Source organism: Natrix helvetica (assembly GCF_964273705.1).
Source record: "Natrix helvetica genome assembly, chromosome: 2".
In the NCBI taxonomy this organism is placed as follows: domain Eukaryota; kingdom Metazoa; phylum Chordata; class Lepidosauria; order Squamata; family Natricidae; genus Natrix; species Natrix helvetica.
The window spans coordinates 48,188,146-48,207,113 of record NC_138552.1 but is presented as its reverse complement, the minus strand read 5'-3'; the positions used below and the strand labels follow the sequence as shown (position 1 = coordinate 48,207,113).

General features: G+C 36.1%; 1 protein-coding gene across 6 annotated transcripts in view; it reads right to left on the bottom strand.

Moving 5' to 3' along the window:
* PPIP5K2 (diphosphoinositol pentakisphosphate kinase 2) overlaps nucleotides 1–17,537 on the bottom strand; it is a 58,166-nt gene extending 40,629 nt beyond the window's left edge. For all 6 annotated transcript variants that reach the window (XM_081942160.1, XM_081942161.1, XM_081942162.1 and 3 more), the window contains exons 1-7: nucleotides 17,406–17,537; nucleotides 6,799–7,191; nucleotides 5,863–6,058; nucleotides 4,929–5,019; nucleotides 4,047–4,132; nucleotides 2,056–2,210; nucleotides 247–348 (exon numbers count right to left, since the gene is read on the bottom strand). In XM_081942160.1, the coding sequence (XP_081798286.1) occupies nucleotides 247–348; nucleotides 2,056–2,210; nucleotides 4,047–4,132; nucleotides 4,929–5,019; nucleotides 5,863–6,058; nucleotides 6,799–6,939 (771 nt within the window). In that variant the 5' untranslated portion in view covers nucleotides 6,940–7,191; nucleotides 17,406–17,537. The remainder of the gene's footprint in view (nucleotides 1–246; nucleotides 349–2,055; nucleotides 2,211–4,046; nucleotides 4,133–4,928; nucleotides 5,020–5,862; nucleotides 6,059–6,798; nucleotides 7,192–17,405) is intronic.
* Nucleotides 17,538–18,968: the final 1,431 nt, after the last annotated feature.

Sequence of the window (18,968 nt, the reverse complement as noted above, 5' to 3'; positions counted from 1 at the left end):
TGCAACACAGGGAAAAATATAACTATTTCAACAATTCAAAAAACATACTTCATTTGCACTCTCATGCTCTTTAAAATATATATTTAATTTTCTTTAAGAATAATTAATTTTCACTGAATAAAACAAAGAATGTTAACTGTTTCACATTTAACTACAGCAATACTTCAGCAATAGTAAATGTTTCACAGATTAAGGTTCCTTAATCATTTGACTGTTCCAAAATTAAACCTAAATATGCAATTATACCTTCACATCAGTACCATCTGTAGGCATGAATTCCTCATAGATGTATGAACCAGTTTTTCTCACGTTGCTTTCAGGAGAGTAAACACTGCTTCTGCTACCGATCTGAAATACATTATTTCCATCAATGTTAATATATGCTAAAAAATACTCACAAACACATTTTTCCTTCTTAAAAATTCCTCTGAGGAGAGTAAATTGTATTTATAAAGGTTTATAAAAACAAAATACAACATTCTTACCATACTATACCGTGACAGGGTAGGAAAATACCCTGGCTGCACAGACTGAAAAAAAAATCTCTTTTAGGAAAGTTTCCTGAGATATATAAATTTATAAAAGAGAATATTTTTTTAATGTCTCCTTTTGAAAAAGATCACTGCTCACTCTTCAATCCTAACTGCATTTAATTAATAAATGGAAAGAGATAATTAGAATTTTTTTTAGCTTTATCTTTGATTGAAGGCATTTTAAGCGGTTTAGCAATAGATATGAGAGCAGAGAGGTTATTTGGATAAAAGGCAGGGTCTCAAATACTATTTAGTTTTTTTAGTAATTCCTATTGTTGGATTGAAGGGTTGACCTTGGCTGATTCTCCCCACCAACAATCAACTCCCAGATGAGCACAGATTAACACCAAAATTGAAATCAGACCACCACTCAAGCATTAAACAAAACCACAAACAAGCTAACAGTAAACAGTCCAATAAAGAATCTCCAAGACCACACACCCACCAACACTGAAAGGAAAGGCCATGGAATATAAAATGAGACCAAACCCTACTCCCTATTAGCATTGATGATGTTACTTGGTTTGGGTAATGAAACATCTGTAAGAAAACAATGAAGCTTAGAGCACCAACGACCCTGTCATTACAACCTTAAATTATAAATATTCTCCTCTATCAGTATTATTGGATTGACTGATGATAGTACATGACTTTTAATGCCATGCTTCATTACATACAATATAATAAATATTCTACTTTTTACCCTATTGTTAACATTATCCTTTATTTTTATTTCATTTTTGTGAATAAAACGAAACCACTATTCTTAAAAAGAAACTCACTCTTCCCCCCCCACCCCTTTCAACTCAGACTCAAGGAAATCTTGCTCCTTGGGAGTTGTGAAACCTTAAAAATCATTTGGAAATGTTCAGATGAAGAAAAGAAATTGAGAATAGCATATTCTATCCTATTATGAAGAGAGAATTTACTTAAAATTTATTTCTTTATCTTGAAAGGTAAAAAAGCACTCATCAGGCTGATAGGAATACTATAATTTAGTAGTTCTCAACATGTGACCACAGATCATGGCTACGGACCACCAAAACTTAATTCAAGATTTAAATCATATTTCTTCAATCCTTCAGAGACCTCTGTGATGACATCATAGCCCTCCAGGGGTCAGCAGACCACAGGTTGAGAATCAAGCTATAATTGATGTATTCCTAATCTTTCCTTTATTTATATGGTGGGGAGAGGAATATATTCAATAAAATTTCTTTTTGCAGAAAGAAGGGCAGCAAAATGAAATCTAAATTAAGCTGTAATCTAACAGATCAAATCTACCTTGTGGCATTTAGCAGCCATTTTTTATATCCACTATTTCTGCTTCATTCTATCCCACCTCTAATTATGAAACCCAGATATACAAATTACCTGTAATTCTTCAGATAATGCAATTTGCAAGATAACTCTCAGAATGGAATGCTTATTCTTTTTAATCCAATCACCACCACCATCAGCACAGACTATTTACAAGAAGGAGCAAACTAGATTATTCTTGTGTAATTTACATTAGTCTTACTTTCCGAAAGAGCCTCTGACTTCCCCCACCGGCAGATGTTGGATAATAAATATATACATTGTGGTCCTCTGCACTAACTGGTTTTTCCACAAATGGCTTTTGGAAAACTTCCCCATTCACTTCCACATGATCTTCTCCTTCAATCAAATTGCATTCTGGAAAAAGAACATAAAAAATGCAGACTTCAGGCTTCAACCACAGTCACAGATTTTTTTAAAAATCATTATAAATTAAGACAAGACAACTGGCTATAATCTTTAAAGAATCTTCTAAAGAATATATGAACTTCAGCAATTTTGAAATTCAACTAAGCCAGGGATAAGCAAACTTCTTTTTTCTTATTGAGGCCCACATAGGGATTTACGGAATATGTATATAGTTATAAATGTATGCACAGATTATCTTTTTACTCGGTTTCCCTAGTTATTATCATAAATCAATTTCCTAGTGCAAATAAATATTTCTTCCCAGCTTTAGCGTGTGCTATTATTATCACTATCATAAAAATCAAGCAAACAAACAGAAAAAGTAAGTGGGAAGTGACAAGGTAGAACAAATGGATATTGAAAGAGGCAGTTTGGGACAGAAATAGGACTATGATCATGCCTGGGAAGGAGAGGCAAATCAGAATTGCAGCAAGAGCAAAAGCAAAATGGTAATAGGAGCTGTTAAGCATTTATTGAAGCTTAGCTGATTCTTCATATGCTATGATACAGTAACTCATTAAACCAGCCATAGCTCTTTTTTTCCAGAATTTCAGAGAAATCTGAAAAAAGATGTGGTTATTTTTCAGAGATGCTACAGTAGTTTTGCTGTGCAAATGAAAGCATGTTTTCCAAATAATTTCAAAAGCATGAATAGCTCTAGAAATGATGTCTAGTAGTAAATGGAATGGAAGAACAAGATTAGAAAGATGCTATTAAAAAGAGAAGACAGAATTGTCTAAATTTCCTGCACTGCCAAATTTTACTTCACAAAGAACACATTTGGACAACAATCAGTGTGTCAAGATTTCTCTTTCCAGCCACAACATGGATACAACTATCTACTGACTACTTTTAGATTGCTATGTTATTTGAATACAGTGATAGCTTTTTGGGCCACAAGCCAGAAAAGGAAAATCAGAAGTCAGAGGTTCCTTCTCTTGTTACATTTAAAAGGAACACCAAGATTAAATGATACGACAATCTAAAAAAAACCCCATACATTTATGATATTCAGCTTCATTGTTCATAAGGAACAGGCTGTTGATAAAATGCAGTTGCCTTGTGACCATAATGCAGCTAAGTGTTGTGGATAAAATGCACCTGATTGTAGCTACATTGCCTTATGTTCTTTGGGAAACGGTAATATTTTAACTGAGTCCCTCTTCCCCAGAACAGAAATGAAGGCTATCTGCAAACATAAACAAACAAACCATTAAGAGTGTTGAGGGCCAAAATAAATAAGTGCCTGAAAACAAAAACAAAATGGCAAATACGATCCAAACATATTATCTTTTCTGTACTTGACCTAGGTATTATAGGAAACTGAACATTGGACGATATAAAAGGAGCAATGGAACCAATTTTTCCTAACCAAAGGAAAGTTTAGTCTATGGAAAAGAAAGATCAAAGAATATACCCATAAAATACGAATCATTTTAACAAAAGAATCTACTTCTAAAGTTTTCTGAAATAAAGAAACCATTGTACTGAAATGACAGCCTGTTTAGCAAATCCAGCAAAAGAAAATGAAATTAAATATTTTTATGAAGTAAATTCCTATAGAACTTTATTTTGAAGTTCCGTTGGGTTCAGTGGATGGTTTAAAAAAACTATTACATGCTATCAGTTACATAGTTTTCGGAGTTTAACCTTGTAACAAAGGCATCCATGTGATCTTCCACTCCCAATTGCTAAGTTGATTATAGCCACAAAAATAACATTTTATTAAACAGCAAGAACAACTGTTTGTAGATGAGTACTTTGAAATGCCAATATAATAATTACCTTGGGGATTATTTGGATCCCGGTTTAGGACTGCATAACGAGGAAGTAAAATGCCTTCATCTTTAAGGATGCCATAAACCTCTCTCCTGAAAAGAAATAATATATCCCACAAAACACTGCAATTACTGGAAAAAACATGAAAATAATTCCCAATTAAAATCACAGGATAGACAGACAATTTTGTGTAATGTTGAAAAGCATGCCTAATTAGAAAGTTACACTATTAAAAATGGCAGCTGGAACAAAATGTTGCAAAGTGTAGAACATCTATTCCTAGACACAGTATACCTCTAATAAAATTTTTAAAGTATTATATGTGCCTATTTGCACAAGAGAAAGAAAATGTGATGGTGGGAATTAGAATAAAAATCTCTTCTATTGTGCATTTTGGTTCAGGACAATCAAATTAGAGAATAATTGTTCAACTGAATTTGAGCACTAATTTCTTCAGGTTAGCATTTCTGATGTCAAATTCTCACTGAAGATAATTGCTGCATTTTGTCTGCAACAGCTTGATGCTGATAGTAGGAATAATGCAGTGCTACGGCTTTGTCAAGGGCATTCATATGAATGTGTACAATCAAAAAAAGGAGGAGGAAACACTAAAGATCCTTGAGAAAGAAGAGTTTAATAAATAAACAGCAACATGTTAACAAAACATAAAGACAAACAAAACATATAACTTGAAAAATGAAAACTTGAAAATTAAACATTTTCAGATGTACTTTAAATAGAGGATATTCTTTGCAAACATAGTAACTAATATTCCACCTTGATCATACTGGTACACTAGAAGTACACTTGAAGGTTTGCAGTTAACAAAATGCAAAGAAAATACCAAAACAGGAATTTACATTTAGGAGGCAAAAGTTATCTATTTACCTGTCTTGTATATGATACTGCATATTCAAATCATTAATAACAAATGGATTCCTGAGTTTAGAATAGGCAACTGCTTTGTCCAATGGAAATCCTAAACAAAATGTAGCAAAGAAAATGTATATTTATTTTTTTACATAGTTCTTAAATGCATAAGAATTACAACTTATAATAGCAATTTCACAATTGATAAATTTTATAATTATTTTAAATTCCTTCATCTGTATGATCACTCAGGTTATAGTTTCATAGTTTCATCCATCCTATTTTAAAAGCTTTATTTTGTTTACTCCATTTTATTCAACTGAAATATTAGGTATCCTATATCAGTTAAGTATCAATTCAAATACAGCAGTAAGTTAGCAATCTAGTATTTCATTAACATCTTTTTTTAAGTCAAGGAGAAAATAACATTACAATCACTTACAGTAAATTTCATTGAATTGGACTCATTTTTGACAAAACGTTAGTGTGATTAAGCATTCATTAGAATTCCAATATTTTTTAAATAACAAAATAATGGGGAAATTGAGAATATCAGAAACATTAATTTAAAATAAATGTAAAGGAAGGCTCAAAAGGTTTTGTTATACATGTTTCCATGCACTGTGTACTTCCTTCCAAAATTAGCATTAGCATTAATTTGACATAAATTGTTTCCAAGATTAAGTGTTTTTAATTGTTGTGTAAAGTGGACCAATGACACTTTATATCATTGGAATAATGTGAATCAGTCCGTACTGTATTTATATTGAAACATTGGACTCCATCTATTCTTACGTATCACTAGATAATCCCAATACATCATTCTTTAAATATAGTTTAATGTAAGAAATATTTCAATAACACTATTCAATATTAAAAATATTCATAAAATTGTAACAAAATGTTTCAGAGTGTGAAAATTTTTACATTCTTCTGAATAAACAACAATCACCTTTAGAATGAAAAGAAATGAGACAATCACATAAAGGCCAGTTTTCTACCGGTTCATTCAAAACAACATCTTCTTCAAATATCACTACTGTGATGTATTTAAACATGGAAAGCCGTTCAAGGATTTCATTCATTGGTTTTGATTTTGATTTTTTTGCCATAGAACATATTCCAACCATGATCTGTCTTTCTGGTGGCTAAGAAAAATAATAATTGTTAAGATCAATTATGCTATCAATTAAGAGAATGTTTCTATCCTTGTTTGATAAACAAATTTCCTGATTATATTATCAGGTTCATTTATTAAGAATACAATATGAATTGGAAATCAGTGCTTAATTCTGCATGAGATATACAGTAACATTAGTATAAAGAAAAAATGCTTTAATACTACTTGCATAAAGAAAAAACAAGTATGCCCATTTCACAAGATTTAAAAGAATATATATATAAATTTGAAGCTACCATTTGAAAGTGAAAACATCTTTCAGTGTATTAGGTTATTAAATTATAGAAAGCACACTCTGTAGAATAATGGAACTTGTAATGAGTTAAAATTCAGTTATGGTGAGAAGCATTGTTGAATTGTAGCTACATAGTTTGTATTTAGATGCCAGTTACACTACTCAACTCCACAAATGGAAGAGAAATCTCTGAAATACTTGCAACAGAAAGGAAACTATTTTTTATGCAAAGTATTAGTAACATGTTTTGATATTATAAGAGATTAATTTTAGATACTAGATTTTACTTTCTGTGGCATAACCAAAAGTCCATTAAAAAAAACCTTAATTTTAAAAAAGGCTTCCAAACTCTTGATGCATAAGTTACTTGTAACACATCACTAAAATCCCTAGATAACCCCAGATAATAAAGTCTAAGGACAAAACTATATAAATGTTTTAAATAATAAAAATAAAATAAACACAATACATACAGAATCATATTCTTCATCATCATCATCCTGATCATAGAAGGAGGCAAAATCAGAAGATCTGGAACAATCCAAAAATTCTTCTCCATCTTCACCGCCCACAAAAAATCTAGGAATGTCACTCTCTGTGGCATGAACAGACATTATTATAATTCCTAGTGATCTACATAGAAACTGTAGTTACTCCGAGTACTCAGGCACTGCACATAATTCCCAGTGCTTATAATAGTAAAAATCCTTGCGGTCTGGATTGCAGTTGCTTACGTAGTTGCTTGCTGTCTGATAGTCAGCTGCCAAAAGCAGTTTAACTGATATCATCTGTCCATTGTTTTCATTACATTGGTGAAAAAGAATCCAGATGATTATTTCCCTGAGATACAGTAACAACTTTCTATCCTAGAAAAAAGAAAGTTATTCAGCATATTTCATTACCCATAGTTGAAATAACATTTCGAAAATATTTACATTACTTTAACTCCAAAAGCTATTCTGTATGTTATAATAAAAAAGTACTACATGAGACAAATAAACATGTAAAGGAAGACTGGATTTATGTACATATTAAACCACACTGTGATTCGTTTAGTTTCACTAATGTGCTTACTCAGCCACAGTGCCTTTATAAACCATGGCTTGGCACTTAGCCTTATCTGAACCAGGTTGATCTGGTTTTTGTTTTTCAAGCCATATTTAAAACAAATCCTGGCAGTGTGTGGAGTGGACAACCTATGGCTCTTGACTGAACAATAGGACAAATAAATGCTGCACAGAGTATTAGGTTTTTTGGTATTTTTTTCTGCCTCCCAGTATCAGTCCAGATTTTTGCAATTCAGTTCTAATGGCCTTACTAAATAAAATGAGGAACTAATAAGTTTTCATAATGAAGCAATAGCTTAAATAGTTTAGATACATAATGCAAAGGCAAACATAGTTGGAGAAAATCTTACTACTTGAACAAATTGAAATCATGTAAAAGAGACTGAAAAGGGAAAAGGTCACTTATATGATGTCATTGTTGACACAATCAAGAGGTTACAAGAACTCAAAGAAGTTACTGACAGAAACTCATAGTGAAATGATGATGTATACCAAAGAGTCAGGAAAAAAAATAAGTAAAAAGAAATGTGGGAATGGAAAAATGAAAGCAATGCACTTTTCCCACAGTAACGGACAAACATGCTTTTTCTCAAATTTTCAAAACAGAATAAATATATAAACTTTTTTCTGATACTTTTCAATTTCATATATTCCATATATTATACCTTCCAGGTTTTAACTCACAGCTCTTCATCAACAATTATTACATGGAGAGTATCAGAATATATTAGCAAGCATAGCAAACATATTAAGATGATATGAGCCGCGGTGGCACAGTGGTTAGAGTGCAGTACTGCAGGCTACTTCTGCTGCCTGCCGTCTGCCTGCAATTTGGCAGTTCAAACCTCACCAGGCTCAAAGATGACTCAGCCTTCCATCCTTCTGAGGTGGGTAAAATGAGGATCCACATTGCTGGGGGCAATATGTTGACTCTATAAACCACTTAGGGAGGGCTATAAAGCACTGTGAAGTGGTATATAAGTCTAAGTGCTATTGCTATAAAAAGATATAAATAAATACACACACACACACACACACACACACACACACAGAGTGTATGTACGTACGTACATATGTATATGTATAAAATGCAAAAAAAACTAATAAAAGAAGAAAGTAAAATATTAAAGTCTTAAACACAGGGCTTTGTTACATGTGCACACAACCTAAGAACAAAAATATGGTTAAAAGTCCAATCAATAAAACAATACAAAAGCAGAAAAAGTTAATTTAATTTCATTTTAAATTTTTCATTAAAAAGAATTACATGTTTATATAGTCACTATAGAATCTAAAAGTATTAATAATGTAAGCTAAAAATAAATGGTTATTATTCAAATGGCTCTGACAACTTTGGATTTATTTATAACCAAATATGAGAATTGTTTCTAGAGAAAATATATGTGTCTGTAACTATGTGTCTTTTAAAAACAGAATTTGATATATGTAGGTGCTTGATCTTGAACTAATAAACTGATGGCATAATTTTCAATTTAAATTAGTAATATTTGTGAAAAAGACTTTTTTCAAGGAAGCTTCAAAGATGAAAAGACACTATACTGGATTCAGTATTTTATGAACATTTTTGTGTAATCTCTACTATTTACTATGTATTATAATAAAGCTTGAGTGCAGTTGGACTTGTCAAAAACATTTCATATTATTTCACTTTTTATTTTATATCTTTATTATAGAAGTCAATATTCTTCCTCTTTAATTTATGTATAAACTAAAGGATCAAAGGATAATTATCTCTTTGAAAAAATAGATTAAAAGTGCCATTACCTATAATCCACAGAATTAAGTTTTTTACTCCTCTGTAGTTACTAAACTTCAGAAACATTTTGTTAATTTAGTAGACCTAGCATTGGAACAAGGAGAAGGAATTAGAAACATCAAGTTACCCAGACAAATGTAACATACATGAGTAGAATTGAACCTAGTTAGGTATTCTTAGCCAATGGTTTGTATGCCCTTTGCCTCAAAGTAAGCTATCACATCATCCAATCTGCCAATGTATTTAAATATGCACTGCTCCTAGGATTAATATTATAGTTGCAATGTCAGTATTATTATTTAGCACCAAGAAAGCTTCTTTAGCATCAAACAAAATCTATAGTCCAAATAAAACAATATAAAATGTGTCCACAGAACAAACTGAAGACTGGCAACAATAAAAAAAAAATCATGTCTTACAGATGCTTCTAGTGTTAAGTAAAAAAGCATGGAACATAGTGGGATATATTTGTATACAACATTAATGTTTTTTTTAAAATCTCTAATACTTTTTCCTATCACCTTTGAAAGTCCATAGTTGGAAAACTGAGCCCATAGTCAGTATCAAGCATTTAGCCTAGCCCAAGGATGACATCAACAAGCTCAAAGGGCAGTATTTATTACCTCACTGTTAATATCTAACCAACAAGAAGTAGCATTGCAAGAAAATGATTATAATAATCGGATGACATATAAGGTAATATTTTACATTTGTGTCAACTGAATATCTATGGCCACTACATATTGCCGATATCAACAGCAGAAAACAATATTCAATTTACTTTATTTCTTTCTCTACTTCCAAAATAAATAATTCCAAGTTTACCACAGCATTCATCTATTCATCTGCTAGCTTGCATGCAGACAAAAATTAAAATATTAATACAATGCCTTCGTTTTTTTAAAAAAAATGGAGATCTGATGGAATTCCATATTTAGATACTGTTTTTCATGCAGTTCTACATTTGCATTCTGGATCCCTAAAAAATGAGGTGTTAAGATATCCAATCTCCCCTGCCCTCTCTTTCCCACCAGGCACAGCAGATGGGGTGGGTGGAGGATTCTCACACTATGATCACTGGCGGCCAAGGGCAGCGAGTTCAAGATCCATTTACTATTCAGGACTCCTAATAGACAGGAAGGAGAAGTCAGTATTTTTCTTGGTACCTCCAAGCAGCTGTTGTATATCAGCAAGGAAAAAGATCCAAAATGTTAAGATTCACAAGACAGAGATAGGCCCAGACTCCATGATGGCCATCCTTTCCAGTCATGTATCACAAGCTATATGATTTTGACATTCTGAATTAAGTTTTTCACTATGGAATTTGGAGTATATTAAATAACCAGCACTGTTCCTGGGGAAAAATGGCTCTTAGATTTTTGAACAAAATTGCTAGAATACACTTATCTATTTAATTCAATAGGCAACATGCTTTTTTCTCTTCACCCAAAGCTATCATTTCTCCCTCTTTTTCTCACATTCTCTCATTCATTCACTTCCACGCGCACACAACCTTCTTAGTTGTTTCCTTACCCTCCACTCTCAGAAGTCTCCCCCACACTAAACAGGACTACAAATCTCTTTGTTGCCAATCTAATGGTTGTCTATAAAGGCCTGCAGATATGCAGTCCTTGCCTCCATGTTGCGTCTCATCAAAGGTCACGCTCTTCAAGAGCCACCATTACATCTTCTGGTTAACTCACAATTTCTCAACCCTAGCAACATTTCAGAAGTGTGGACTTCAATTCCCAGAATTACGCTGAAGGAATATTGTGATATTTTGTTATTATACAGAAAATATTTTAAGTGTAGCTAAAGATATAGTATATGAAACAAAGTGGATGGGGAAAAATTGAGATGTCTATGTAAACTTTTTTTTAAAGAAAGAGATGATTTTATTCAGTCCTGTTTCCATTGGGAAATCACTTCTGAGTTTTATTCTCAAAATAGCAAAACGGAGCTTAGACTTTCGTTTGAAGATTGAATAATTGTGTACTTATAGAAATATTTATTAATAACTAAACAATTATGGCAATTATGGAAAATGTTGATGCTGTAAATGTAACAGTGGGAAGTCAATGGTTCTTCCCCCTCCCCACCCTTGTCCTCCCTTTTTTAAAATCTTAATTTTCATTGTATTTTGCACTATAATAAATCTTAATAAAACATTTGGAAGAGAACAATACTCCTCTAGCTTGATGCATTTAGGAAAGAATGCTGTGGTATGCAGTTTGCAGCTCAGCCAGGAATGTAGCAGGTACAAGACAAAAGGCCGGCAGAGCTGTATGCCAAAGAAAGGGAGTGTGGTGTGGATGGAGTATTTGCTCAAGCAACTATTCCATTTTCCTGGGGCTGTGTGCAGCTGTATGTACTGTGAACCATGCAGAATATGCTGGAGTTCACAGACCCATTCACGTGGAAACCCAGGCAAATTAAAATATGATTGCTGACTAAATGAATATAAAAGATATAACTGGCTACTTTCACACTAATGAAAGTATACAACATGATAATGTAGGCAATATAAAATACAACTTAGTCGTCTCTAGGAATACAAACATTGTGCAAATCCGGATTCTTTAAAAAAGTGAAAAAGAACAATGGATATAGGGATTTTTTTGCCAAGTACATGACATTAGCCTGTTCTGTTGTGAAATGATTAACAAAATATTTCTTGTATAAGTAATACATAATTAATTACATATAACATTGATCACATTGAACTTCAAGCCAAAGGAAGAGGATTGAGATAAAAGAAAAAGTGAAATGTATGAACATGTATGTTGAAAGAATGTGGAACAGGTTAAGAAGTGGGTAGACAATTTGGACAAATATGTGTCAGTTTTAATACTTACCTAGATACTTACCTAGATTCACAATCAAAGACCCTATCTTATTAAAAAAAATAGCCAGCTACATATTTTAAAATAATTTTTTAATGTTATTTTGTAAATCAGAAATAATTTTCATAATGATGTGCAACCAATGATATTTTCAGATGCAATCTGTAAGACATTTGCCAATAATGAAGCTAAACTTAATGCAGTATTTTAAAAAGATGTTTCTATGACCAATTTTCACACTTACGGCCATTGCAGTATCCTTGTGATCAAAATTTGGACCCTTGACAACTGGCATGTATTTATGATGGCTGCAGTGTCCCAGGGTCACATTTTGCAATCTTCTGGCAAGCAAAATCAATGGGGAAGTCAGATTCACTTAACAACCATGTTGCTAAGTTAACAATTGCAGTGATTCACTGAACAACTGTGACCAAAAAGGTCATAAAATGGAACAAAGCTCACTTAACTGTCTTGCTTAGCAACAGAAATTTTGTGCTCAATGGTGGTTGTTAAATTGAAGACTATCTGTAGGTCAAAATACTGGGAAGAAAAATGTATATGGAAGAAAAAGATGTAGATATAAAAACATCTGGAATTACAAAACTGGAAAAAGCAACAAGCTCAAAGTTATAAAGAACCAGACATACAGTTGAAGCTGTAGTTGAAATAGAGACAAAACAATGAGAACCATTTGAGCGGCATTCAGTTTAGTAACCTAATGAATAACTTAAGGAGACTTTATACTGGACATAGTCCTGATGTTGTCAGTGGTAGAGCACTGTCTTTAAAAAGGCAAAATTTACAGAGCACCTAAAATCAAACTACCTTACAACTTGTCTCCTCAGCCTCAAAACCCCTCAAAATTCTCAGCAATGGACATGATGACTGGAGTATTAATTAGTTATGCACCTGGAGATAAATTTAAGAAAGTATACTGAAAATTTATCATTTCACAAATATAAATAATACAGTTGCACATATTTTCTTACCAGGAATTTAAAAGGGAAGCTGAAAAAAGTAAAAAGAATGTATGAAATAGCATACTGGCTCAGCTCCTTAGATGCAAAGCAGTGCAGGCAACCGTAGATTTACAACAGTTAGCTTAGTGACCCTTCAAAGTTACAACGGCACAAAAAAGTGACCTGGGACCATTTTTCACATTTATGACCATTGCAGAATCCCCATGGTCACATGATCAAAATTTGGACACTTGGTAATGGGTTCATACTTAGGATTATTTCTGGGTCTAAGGGTGATATGATCTCCCTTTCCAACCTTCTGACAAGCAAAATCAATGGGGAAACCAGATTCACTTAATAACCATGTTACTAATTTAAGAACTGGGGATGCAGTGGCTCAGTGGCTGAGACGCTGAGCTTGTCGATCAGAAAGGTCGGGACTTCGGCGATTCGAATATCTAGCACAACGTAACCGAGTGAGTTCCCGTTACTTGTCCCAGCTTCTGCCAACCTAGCAGTTCGAAAGCATGTAAAAATGCAAGTAGAAAAAAAGGTAACACATTTGGTGGGAAGGTAACAGTGTTCCATGCACTTTCGGTGTTTAGTCATGCCGGCCACATGATCATGGAGACGTCTTTGGACAGGGCTGGCTCTTTGGCTTTGAAACTCAGATGAGCACCACCCCCTAGAGTTGGGAACAACTAGCACATATGTGCAAGGGGAACCTTTATCTTTACCTTTACTTTTATTTAAGAACTACAGTGATTCACTTGTTCCAGTTGCAGGAACTGGGTATGTTTAGTTTAAGAGAAAGAAGGACTAGGGGAGACATGATAGCAGTGTTCCAATATCTCAGGGATTGCCACAATGAAGAGGGAGTCAAACTATTTTCCAAGGCACCTGAGGGTAGAACAACAAGTAATGGGTGGAAACTAATCAAGGAGAGAAGCAACTTAGAACTGAGGAGAAACTTCCTGACAGTTAGAACAATTAATCAGTGAAACAGCTTGCCTCCAGAAGTTGTGAATGCCCCAACACTGGAAGTCTTTAAGAAGATGTTGGATAGCCATCTGTCTGAAATGGTATAGGGCAGTGATGGCGAACCTATGGCACGCAAGGCGCTGCCCTGTCAGCTGGCCAGTGCGCATGCGCGCGCTGGCCAGCTGAGTTCACCCTTTTTTAACGCCATTTTTCGCCCTCCCCAGGCTCCAGAGGCTTTATAAGAGCCTGGGGAGGGCGAAAACAGCCTCCCCCGCCCCCCTGGAAGCCCTCCAGAGGCGTCAGGGAAGCTACCGGACAGTCCTGAAGCCTTTGGAACGCTTAAAACGACCCTCCGAGCAAACCGGAAGTGACTTCCGGTTTGCTCGGAGGGTCGTTTTGAGCGCTCAGAAGGCATCAGGGAAGCCTCCAGACGGTCCCTGAAGCCTTCAGAGCGCTTAAAACGACCGTCCAAGCAAACCGGAAGTGACTTTCGGTTTGCTCGGAGGGTCGTTTTGAGCGCTCTGAAGGCGTCAGGGACCATGTGGAGGCTTCCCTGACGCCTTCGGAGGGCGTCCGGGGGGGGGGAGCTGTTTTCGCTCTCCCCAGGCTCCTATAAAGCCTCTGGAGCCTGGGGAGGGCGGAAAAAGCATGTAAAAATGGGGGGGAGCACCTGTAGTGCGTGCATGCGCACTGGGGGGGTCGCACATTGCATTATGGGTGTGGCACGCCCACACACAACTCCCCTGCGCTCCCCCCACTTATGGCACGCGAGCCAAAAAAGGTTCGCCATCGCTGGTATAGGGTTTCCTGCCTAGGCAGGGGGTTGGACTAGAAGACCTCCAAGGTCCCTTCCAACTCTACTATTGTATTGTATTGTATTGTATTGTACTTAACAAATGTGGCGAGAAAAGTTATAAAATAGGACAAAACACATTTAACAAATTTCTCACTTAACAACATAAATTTTGGACTAATTTGTGGTCGTAAGTTGAGGATACCTCATCTTTTAGTTATATACTTGGCACTGCTTTTCATCAGATAATTTCCTAAGACAGAGGAAATAATCAAATATAAATAAATTCCAATGTATTGATGGAGGAGTTAAATCATTTACAACGAAATTAACTGTTCATTTAAAAACAAAATTAAATCATTCATAAGCACTTGATGTTTATTATGTCCATTGTTATATACTGTACTTCTGAAGTAATAAAAGTATTTGCATTGCTCCAAGTCCTTATAAAAGACTAGTAAGCCTGCAAGTCCACTGGTTAATTCTTTCAGTTATGCTTAAAATAGCTAACATATAAGTGAGCTGACAGGATCATACACTAGGAATATCCTGAACATATAGTTATTTATTTTGATTAACTTCCAATTATTTAAAACAAATTGTTTATTTAAAAAGTTATGCTTATCTAGGTACCACTAAAGAAGTGGAATAAACTGTGGGATTTTTTTTGCTATATTTTTAGTAGTTGGGATTTTTTTCTGTATTTTCCTGCATTTTTTTAAAAAAAGCATGCAATATATATAAGCAATTATAGACCCATACTTAAAGAATCATTTCATTATAGGATAATATCAGGAGCTATTAATTGTTACCATACTAAGATATGAATTCTTTTTCGAACAATTATGATTGTTTCTAATTTAACATTATAGAAAAAGTACATTAGAACAAGACAGGTAACAGTACTGTAATTTATCTTTTTGAAATTCCAAAATAAAGACGTAATAACCAAAAGTTATCTTAAACCAACTAGTGAACAATATCACATCACAACTAAGAAAAAAAACTGACAAAAACATAACCAAAGCAATATAGACTTTTTCTATTAACACAGGCAAACTTCAAAAGAACTACAGTATGTTGGGGATTCTTGTATAGTTTCTGAGAGTTTACAAAGAAATGTTTATATAACATTTTATCTTAATTATCTTATCTTAAATAACATTCCCAAAATATCAATGGTGTATCTTCAAGTCTACTTGAACTGCAGATATACAGTTCATGTATACAGCATTATGTTACCTAAAACTCATTATCACACCATTGTTATTATATTGTGCTAAGACAAATACACTCAATGCCTATAGAATTTAAACTTTAGTAAACTCTATTGGCTTATTGCTTATTTCTTTCTGCCTTTTTTGATTTAGCTACTAATTAATGTGCAGCAAAAGTGTAAATTTAAGTATTGATATTTTCGGTTTATTCTTTAGGTTTTACAGAAAGGATTTTTTTTTACAATATCAGAAAGTGCAAGGGAAAAAAAGGAAGAAACCAAGAATGAAATGCTTGGGTATTTCCTGCAGATGGCAAATGTGCACTTTTAGCCTGAGCTATGCAGGAAAGCAAGAAGGTCAAAAGTAGTACTTTAAAATGTACTGAGGTTGCAAAAAGGGAGGAAAATCATAAAGCATCAGTCAGTGTTCACTCAACACACTAAATCATACACCGAGATTCCAAAACCAGTATCTGAAAATCAAACCTTTTTGGCTTTATATTTTAGGACAGGGTCCCCAAACCTGGCAACTTTAAGACTTGTGGACTTCAACTCCCAGAATCTGCTGGCTGGAGAATCCTGGGAGTTGAAGTCAACAAATCTTAAAGCCGTCAAGTTTGAAGACCTCCGGTTTTAGCATGATGCATGCAGCAAGCCATCATAAGATATCATTTTTTTTTTTAAAGTATTGCTTCCTTCAACTCCCCACGTTAAAACTTGTAATCATAAGTTCATATGCATTCCAGCTTCCTATGTTAGGGCAAATACAAGCCAGCAGGATTTGTTAACTGCAGCGCTGCTGGGAAGCAGCAGCGGTTGCAAATCGACCCGGGATCCCAAATAAACCCATGCTACCCCGTGACACTGCCCGAAACCGTAATTAAAAAACGGCAGCCGCTCATTCCCTTTGCTGCTTTTTCCTGTTTCGAAAAGAGCAAACGATTCAACCTCCCGGATCCTTCCGAGCAACGCCTTTCACGCCTCCGGACGGCTTGCTAACAAGGGAGGTCGCAGCTACGGCTGCTGCACTCTCTCCCACCCGGAGTCAGGGAGGCCGAAATGCATGAACGGCGGAAGTTTATTCTGTACTCCGGTTGAGGGAAGGAAAAACACCTGAACGCAGCAAGAAGCACCTTCTTCGGGTTTTCTCCTCGGCTGCACCCGGCGACACCGCAAGAGACGAGCAAAATCTCGCAGCAGCTGCAGCAGTAGTAGCAGCATCGCGCGCTTTTGCCCGGGGCGGGGGCAGCGAGGGTAGAACGCGCGCGCGCCCCATTCACCTTTTATCCAACGTTCCACACCTGGCACGCTCGCTCCCTGGACCCGCCCCTCGCTTCATTGGCGCCCTCCGAGGGAGCAAGAGCTGCAGGGCAGGAGCGGTTAAGACAAAAAAAACAAAAAAACACCCCGCCCCACTCTAGACCAGCAAGACAGGCCCTCTCACCTGCTCCTCCAGCGGCTGCCATAGCGTGTCCTCATCGTGCTTTACTTCCTTCCCAATAGAGGGGGAAAAGCCGAGGCTACCGTGGTTACCGCCACCACGCCCCTTCTTACCCTTGACCCGCTGTTCTTTCTCCGCCCCTCCTCCCTCCTCTGCGTCATAATGTCGGTCGTAAGGATTGTTGGGAAGAGTGACGCCTCTATCGGACGCGTCAATGACTTCCGGGTTCCTAACGAGCTTTTTTTTTTTCGCCCCCCTTGCTGGGTGGCGGAGGAACTTCGGGGTGTAATTCTGAAACTCTTAACTGGACTCAATCCAAGTGGCCGCGCTTAGTCGACCTTGCCTAAGGGCAAAAAGGTAACTCGGATCATAGCTTGGAGGCAAGACGACCCGAAAATGTCAGTGCTGGACTGCGAGGACGATAAAAACTTGAAAAGGAAAGATTTTTTTTCTTTCTTGTCGATAAAAACGTTGTCATGATGTCCCCAGTTGCGGGGAGCGGGGGGGGGGGTCAGCCAAAGGAATCTCATCTCTTTAAAGCCAGGACAAAGAATTGGTATGCTTCCTCGTCTCTATTACTTTAGTTTGCTTTTTTGTCATTGCACGCGGTACAACGAAATTAACTGTTCATTTAAAAACAAAATTAAATGTTCTTCAGCGAACATTATAACTATAAAAATAAAAACACAAACATACATCCTTTACTTTCTATATAATTGAAATTCAAAATTAGAAAAAATAAAATCTGTACATTTTAAACCTGGGTTTCATTCTATATTGCAGGCTAAGGGCTGAGAAAGGGCACCTTGCAACTGTTCACCAAAACAATGTAAGGAAGGTTGATAGTGGGCCTGCCTGAAGGTTATTTATAAAGGAGCTCATATCTTTTCTAGGATGATCAGGCTGGGATTGTAAAAATCCAGAGGGTCACTAGAGTTTCCTTTGCTGACATCTAGTAATTCGTTGGTCTTTTTCAGTCTAAATCTAGTAGTCCTTAATGTACTCTTAATTTATAGGTCAGTGATGGGAAACCTTATTTTTATGGCGTGCCAGAATTGCGCGCATGAGTGTTACCGTGCACCCCCGTATGCCCACTCAATTCCTCACTCAACTGTGCATGCGCATGTGACCCCCCCCCCCGTGCATGCACCCCTTTCCCAGGCTCCGGAGGCTTTCCTGAAGCTTGGGGGGGGCAAAAATGGCCTCCCCCACCCCCGTAGAGGCCCTCTGGAAGTCAGAAACGGGTCGTTTCTGAACTTCCGGTTGCCCCATTGGGGCTGTTTTTTGCCCTCTCCAGCTTTCTGAGGCTTTCCTGAAGCCATTTCTGGCCTCCGGGAGCCTGGGGGAGGCTGTTTTTCCTTCAGGAGATGGTGGTTGTGAGCCTCAAGGCTCCCTGGTGGCCCATATGCACAGGGTGCTGGACTGGCTCCCGTTGCAAAATGTCAGAAAATTCCCCATTTTGCAAGGTGGCTCTCAAAGAGAATGAAGCAGGTATGGATGCTTCTTCCAAAAGCTGAGGGCCCGGCTCCTCTTCCTTCCTCAGCTGTTGGGAGAGCGCTGCACCTG